The sequence below is a fragment of the Drosophila albomicans genome, chromosome 2R (assembly GCF_009650485.2).
Source record: "Drosophila albomicans strain 15112-1751.03 chromosome 2R, ASM965048v2, whole genome shotgun sequence".
NCBI classification, from domain to species: domain Eukaryota; kingdom Metazoa; phylum Arthropoda; class Insecta; order Diptera; family Drosophilidae; genus Drosophila; species Drosophila albomicans.
In genome coordinates this window covers 6,850,265-6,858,202 of record NC_047631.2, presented here as the reverse complement: position 1 = coordinate 6,858,202, position 7,938 = coordinate 6,850,265, and the positions used below count along the sequence as shown (strand labels likewise).

The window sequence follows — 7,938 nt, the reverse complement described above, 5'->3', positions numbered from 1 at the left end:
TCTATATTAGTATTTTAATAAACTTCTGCTGTTAAATTGGCATCTTCTACATTATAATTATTAATTTATTTTAAGTGCATGAGTTTTTAATATTCAATACAGTTTTGTTGTATGGGTTGCATTGGACTTCCGGCAAGTTATTCGTATCGTAGAAAGAGAAACTAAGGCCAATATATGCTTATCAACCCAATCAGCAAGCTGCAATTAGCCGAAATTGCATTAAAGTACACGCTTTAAAAACTGTTACAAATTCTCTGAGCTGCTGGATAACATCCGCTTGTCAGCAAGCTTAAGACACAATTCCCACTTGAAAAGTTGACGGCTAGAAAAACGTGTGAATATTATGAAATTTAAATTGCATTTGGATGCAGCACTACTGCCAAGCTGAACGCTGTTTTACTTAGTGTGTATTAAGTGGACTGCACTCCCGGAAAAAGGGAAAATCCAAGCAAGTCAGCAGAAGAAGCATTAAACAAACTAAAAGTGAGCTTCATTGTGCCTTTTGTCGGTCTTGTCTTGCTCGAGTTGAGCTAAGTTTGGTGTATTTATCATCTATTGTGATCAGCTGAGATTTGTGTGTCCTGTCATAAAACCTATTTTTTCATTTGCGCTGAATTACATGTTTTGAGTTTAAAACAAAACCGAAAGAAACTAAATAATTTCTCGGAATTTAAAAATGTTTGTTTTGCACTGAATTGTCTGGGAATTCATTAATTCGAATTTATCATTTTCATAATCATGAAAATTGTAGCTAGGAAAGCTCTTTCTCTTTATCTTTTTGCAGATGTCTTGAAAATGTGTAAATTTCATTGGATTTAAAGTGTTTTTTTTTATAATTGTGTAATCCACGTTGCAGTCGTATTTTTTATCTTTAACGTGATAACTTGTAGAAATAGTATTTCAGTATTTTTTTTAAGATTACTCAAAACTTTCTTTAGTTTATGGCATGTTTCTTCGATTAAGCAGCAATATTAATTTCGTTTCGTTTATTTAAGATTATTAATTTATGTTAGCTGTTAAAGATAATTTTAAATTATAAGTACTGACAGTTCATATCTATTATTTATATGAGTTTCTATTTGAATTGAATATAACAATTTCGCGATTATATATGTACAATGGCGTTGCAGAAATCGGCTAATAAATAATATATCCGATGGTTTTTCTTAATAAATTTAAATTGTTAGACATACTATGTACATCAGTTTAATTAGTAGACATAAATACTTATGAAAATGAACACTAAAGAAATTAGAAGTATCTTGTCAAATGAGATTGTTACCTAATCGACTTTCTCCACTCGAAACTTAATATTATTTAACACAAATTTTTAGACTATAAACTCAATATCCATCGCTGAAGGGTAAATAAGCCGCAAATTGAATTAAGTTCAAGAGGTCAGGATGAGCCATATGCCCTTCATTGTGTCAGCTATGGAGTGAGTCGCTTTGATGGAGATGTCTACAATAAATTGTGAGTCCCCGTGGCAGTATTCACACTCACACTTATACCGCTAATCCCATCCTCAACTTATGCAATGACGCGCTGATACAAAAGCGACGTTTTTGGCGTGGCCCAGTGGACCTAATGCCAAGCTCAAGTCATCTTCGATTTTCACACGCGTCCCAAACACAAAGCGACATAGAGCGACGACAACAACGATTAGTGTGTCAGCAGTTTGCCTTTGGTCTCCGGCAGGAATAGTCCCAGTATGGTGAATCCAATGGCGCACACGCCAGCCGACATGTACATGGTGGCAGCCAGGCCAGGGCCAAAGATCATGAGTGGATAGATTTTCAGAGAGACGAAAATAAAGGCACTCAGCGTGGCCATGCAAATCGAGGTGCCGATGGAGCGAATCTGTCAGACGTAGGCAACATATTTATTACATTTCTCTTCAGTTGGATTATTGTTATCTTGCTTCCACTCACCTTAGCTGGCAGATTTTCGATGATGATTATAAAGATAAGCGGTATGACGCCTACAGACGCAATAAAGGCTACGAAGCACATAAGCAACAACGACAGCCAATTATTTGCAGCCAGAAATTCTTTTGGAGCCAAGCTGGACAGCAAGCCGATGCCTAATTCTCCAAGTCCCATGCATCCCATCGAGGTGAGCAACATCACACGACGACCCAAGCGATCCACGAGTGCAACGGCACACAAGATGCCCACGACCTGAGCTGCACCCACGATAATAGTGCAGGTATTCGGCTCGATTTGTGTCTCCAGCTCTCCAAATATGTGCGAGGTATAGTTAAAGAGGGCAAAGCTTCCCGACAACTGATTCGAAACAAGCAGCGTGAAATTGAGTCCGAAGATCTTCAGTGTGGGCCAATTGACTGCAAAAGTGAAGACAAGTTAGATTTCTGTATAAAGCTTAAATCATCTTTCATGGTTACTCACAAAAATCTTTCCAGGTGACATCTTGTTTGACCCCGCCGCTGAGCACTTGTTGTCTGAATGTCTCAAACTCAATTTTAGCCGCATCATGATAAGCTGACTCATTATCAGAGCTAGATGAGTGCAAGTTCTTATAGAAATAGAATGACTTCTCGGCTTGGGCATCGCGACCCTGACGGAGCAAGTACTGTGGCGTCTCTGATAAGCCGATGATGGCCAACAGATAGATGACTGGGAAGGCGATGGCAATGCACGGCATAAGATAGTAGCTGAGATAGGAGGCAAGTGAGAAGCCGACAATCATGCCTATGCTAACATACATCATGGCCATGGAAGATAGTGCGCCGCGTACACTAAAAACAAAAAATTACAAAATATTCCGAAATCCCATTATACAATGTGATAGAGTATAAATCTTGCGGAACGGCTTATCAAACACGTACACTTCCTATCATTTTTCTAGCGAACGATGCATTCGGTTCAATTATAATCGTAGTATCTCGAGTTAATCAGCGATTGCCAATACAAAGTGCGCACTTGAATTTGAATTGACCATAAGTTGGTCTGAATGACTACTCACTTGTTATCAGATATTTCGGCTACGAATATGGGTAATACCACATAACATCCGCCACCCGACACGCCGGCTAGGAATCGTCCAGCATATAGGTACGTCACATCTTGGGCCGAATAGATAAGAATCCAATAGATCTACGAGCAAATTGAGTCATTGGGGAAGCACTTCAAGTGAAAGACATTCATTCTCTCTACCATGTTGGGTATGGCCAGAAGATACATGCACAACTTGCGTCCCAATCGATCCAGCAGCAGCCCAAAGATAATGTTGCCCGTCAGCGCACCCAGACCGATCAATGAACCCACCCAGGAGATCTCATCGATGCTGATGGGTTTGTCCAATGGAGTCTCCTCGGATCCAAGCAGTGGCAGCGACGGCGCCAGCCAGCCCACACCAACACCATGTGTAAATGTCATGATGTGAACTGTCGAGTATGTGCACACAAGTATGTATTTAGATATGTAATTTTCCATCACTTCGAACACCAAGAGCAACACCAACACCAACCTGTCATGGTGGCTATGACTTGCCAGCGATACCGCGCACTAAACACGCTTGACTTCTGGTTATTGACACTGTAAACCATTTTGATAATTTATACTAAAGTACGTGCGTCTTTTATGCTTGGTTTTAATTAAATGTGAAACTCTTAATTAATATGCACAGTTCCTCATCCGCCAGCCTACTGAGCATTCTGAATGGGTCTTGTGTACGTTTTTATAGTGGAAATCACGATCATCACTTTAATAAATGTTCCATAAAGCGTGTGGCCGAGATTAGATAGGTGTCGGCTTAAGTGCTGCTCCGGTCGTTCGTTGGCTACTTCACTAGAATAGGGTTTATCGTCTCGAACGTGAGCAGCTCAAGTAGTAATTGGGGAATTTCGTGATTTACGAGTATGCTCTATGTATATTAAAAATAACTTCTGAATTCATAACAGATCATTGTTGAATCAAAATAAAGATTATTTTGTTTTCTCGCCTTAGACTTAATTACAATTTGGTTGTTAGTATAAAGCTGAGTAATAAAAATAATAATATTTTGTCAGGAAATAACAAGATTGTAAACGTCATTACTACATTATATCGTATCAGTAGCTTCTTATCAGCAACACTTTCATCAAGATATGCCAATCAATTTCAAGATCTGAAGGCATATCAAGATATATGTAAATCTATCTTACGATGAGTAATATCACAATGGTTAATGGTTTTATTAATAGATGTAAACAACTTCTTTCGTACTATCAGAAAATGACTTTGCAAATATATGTTAATCATAGTTGGGACAGATTATAAAGCACGACGGCACGACTTCGCTTATCTCAGTTTACAATTTAGTTGTTTGGCAAATACACTCAGAAATTAAAGGGGAAATGTGGCTTATTCCCAGCGAATTATAAGACGCTAATATAAAACTCATTAAGCAATAACATAGTGTGTCTATCACTTGTATTAGCCACGCTCGTAAAGCCAACGACTTGGCAACACGCTGAAAGATTGAGACCCCAACAAATTGCTAAGATGTAACTCAAACAAGCTGACTTGTTTTGAGCATTGTTTTCGCATTGATATTCACATCGTGTCACAATAAATGATTTTCCTGCCATCAAGTTATTATCTGTAGTTCCTGCACTCTGCCAATAACTCGACTACAATGAGAGTCGTCGCATCCCTCACAAATCCTATGTCGATCGATAATGATGGATCCCTCTGCTACCAGCTTTGGTTGCTATTGGGATCTCTCGTTGGATCGTTGCAACGAACTTGCATAAATCTTCATTGAATTTAAATTTGCCTTCTTTTTGGTTTCTTTTACTGACTCAGTCGTGATCCGTGGTCAGAGTTGTACAGGGTCAGAGTGCAGGCCCTCCGGTTTGATGTGCAGTTTGTAAAATGCACAATAAAAGTTACATTTTTGTTGCTGCAAGTCTCGAATTGAGTAGCCATAATCCAGACACAACGTGCCAAATTATGTCGATGACTCTCCTAGTCAATGCAAATTTAATTCAATTCAGCAAATACTCGTACATGAAATGGGAAAGAGGGGGAACTCGCAATGCTGGTGGCCAGTCAGGTTTTTGTGGTCTGCCAACTACTTCATAGATCTTTAATCATTAGCAAACGATTGTTTTGTATTTTGAAATGCTAAACTGTCGCTTTCATTTGGAAGATATGCAAACAGTTGTTGTGGCCATTCCAGATCCATTTGTTAAAGTTGTCATTGAAATTTATATTCACTCTTTTATCTGAAAATATTCCCATTGACATTCCCGTTGAATGATTCGTTGCTTCAATTCGATATTTAGTTAAATTTAAGTTTACTTTCATTCGACATTCAGAATTAATGAAGTGGTATTCTTTAAATTGACTCCATATATATTATTCTTTATTTTTGGCAATCAGAGAAGAGGTGCGTCTTGCCGCTAAGGTATTGATGAAATACGAGAATTGTTTTCTTGCCAATCAAAAAAGCAGTAAAAATAATGTGAATTTCGTTTTAATTTGACCTAGAGTCAATTGTAATTTATTTACTGCTGTACATTTCTAATGCATTTCACTTTAAGTGTATTTTATGCAACTTTTTGCGCTTGCTTTGCAACTTTCTTCCTTTCTAATTTATTTTAAAGCACCGCCGTTGAGAACCTTCATAAATCAAAGCCTCATTCCCATCACAAATGTTTATCTTGACACTTTTGGGTTTTTAAACAGAACACAGGCTTAGATTGAACATTTTTGGGTCTACAGCATAATACACAGAAATATCCAACGTTTCAGATTTTTGCCGGTGGATAAAAGAATAATAAATTCACGTTCAACATAAATATATAAAAGAAGGTAGGGCAAGCCCTGAAGTTTTTTTATTTGGCCTTAGAATTAATTAGATTAATTGCACTTATTTGCAATTAGTAAACGAAGAAGCAGCCGAAAATTAAACAATAAAATCAACAAATTGCCGATGCAAAAATGAACTAGAAACCCACCGCGACCTATTGCAGCTGAAGAAATGACGGCATGAATGGATGAGTAATTGAAGGCAGCAACTGCAGCAGCAACGACAGCGGCAGCGGTAGAGGAAGACGACATCAGTAATAATAAGAGAAGTACACCGAGTACAAAAGCGTTTTTTATTGTTCTCATGCTGGGACTGAGGTCTGAACATGTTGACAGCAGGGGCGACAAACGACCGGCGACTACTGTGAGTGGGTGCAACATGTCAGTGGCAGAAACAGATACAAAGAGTATCTGCCAGATACTCGTACCACTAGAAGCTCGAATACTCACCTCATGGAGGCCATGTGCCTCCAGCCACACCGAAAATCGCACGTTTCTATGCAAATCTTTGTTGCTTTTCAATCATCAACACGGCAACACAGCCAACAACAACTTCTTGCTTCTATTATTATTTTTGTTTGGGATGTCTGCTGGGTCGCTTGGATCTTTTTGGGGCCTGTAGGTAATAATTATCGCTTGCATTACGTATTTCGGTTGCTTCTCGCTTTTGTTTACGATGCCAGCGTTGTGCCTTTTTTCGGCTGTGTGGCAATCTAACTAAGCTGCTGCCATAGAAAATGGGTGTTAAAATTAACGGGACTTAAATGGTTTTTCAATTTTACAAAAGCCATCGTTGTCTTCCATTCGATTGCAAGAGCCAAAAAAAAAAAAAACTGAAAAAAAGCAACTAAAATGGTAGAAGCGCCCTCGTTCCATGTACTTTGATGGATAGTTTGGGGTTAAATATAGGTTAGATTATGGCTTCTTAGCTTCTGCAGTCTGCGATGATTTGACACTTTGCAAAACGACCTTTTAAGGTTGTTGCTTAATGCACAACCTAACAGATATGCAACTGAATGCCTGGTGAATAAACTGATTGAACCAGCGAGTTCATTGCAAATTACCTAATAATTTTCGGGCCAAGCTATGCTGGTGTCTTGTGTTAAGTTGATTTCTATCCTTGGGCGAAATCCATCAAAGAAAATGCGGTGTAAGCATTTACCATTCAATGCCAAATTCTTCCACACAAAGTTCTAACTCGACGTATTTATAATTATAATTATGGTTGAAATGTTCGACAAATCAATAAAGAGAAATATTTCCTTTGTGCTGGCAATATTTCAAACTATGAATCAAGCAATTAATTATAATCGCATGCCATCCAAAAATAGCAAGCAAGTGTGCTTCAATCGAGAGCACTCGACTAAAAGTTTCCCTATAAATAACTACAGTAAGGTTGAAAGAAAGAAAAAACTTTGGCACTTTATTATTATTACTAGCTTTTGCAATATCTGATAATAAATAATTTACACAGAACTGTTCAATGTCAACTGTATTAATTATTCTTACGAGCAAGAAGCCAGACGCAATATGAAATGCAGAATCAACCCCGCCATTAAAATCACGTTAGGCATGCACAGCAAGTTCGTTACTGCAGTCTTTCGTTTTGAGCTTTGGGTGATTACCGCCGTCGCTTCTGACAATTACCCGGTGCTTTTATTAGAATCCAATGATGATTCGTTCATGTTCAGCAGACAGTCAGACAGCGAGACAGGGAGACTGTGAGACAGCCTGACAGCCAGTTCGTTGGTGCTGATGGCTGGAAGTAGATAGCTCCTACTACTGGCAAATTCGTGGGAATATTTGTGTCTACGATTATTTAAGCATTTCCTATACCACAAAGATAATCGAAGGCGCGATGAATGCGCCGTGTAATGCTGCCATCTGCATCGCGTGGATTTAGACCAAGAGCTGCGCAGTTGGAGGCGAGGTTCGCAGATGGAAGCTGTAGTAGCAAAAGCTGTACTCAAGAAGCTCTGAGCAAAACCGAAACCAAAAACCATACTCAAACAATAAGTTATGCAATGGAGGCGCTTGTCAGGGCTCTCTGAGTCGTAGTCACAGTCTAAAATTGCTGCGCCCGTCATCGTCAAGAAGCTAGCAAATCATAATAAAAACTGTC

The 7,938-nt window shown here is 38.8% G+C and overlaps 1 protein-coding gene across 1 annotated transcript; it reads right to left on the bottom strand.

The window, feature by feature from the left end:
• Positions 1-1,204: 1,204 nt before the first annotated feature.
• Positions 1,205-3,657, bottom strand: LOC117576193 (facilitated trehalose transporter Tret1-like). The gene is made up of 6 exons (XM_034260786.2): positions 3,490-3,657; positions 3,177-3,406; positions 2,986-3,116; positions 2,409-2,758; positions 1,932-2,344; positions 1,205-1,860 (listed from the first exon to the last, which is right to left on the bottom strand). The coding sequence occupies exons 1-6, from the start codon at positions 3,566-3,568 to the stop codon at positions 1,663-1,665; spliced, it is 1,401 nt and encodes a 466-aa protein (XP_034116677.2). The 5' UTR covers positions 3,569-3,657; the 3' UTR covers positions 1,205-1,662.
• Between the last annotated feature and the right edge of the window lie 4,281 nt (positions 3,658-7,938).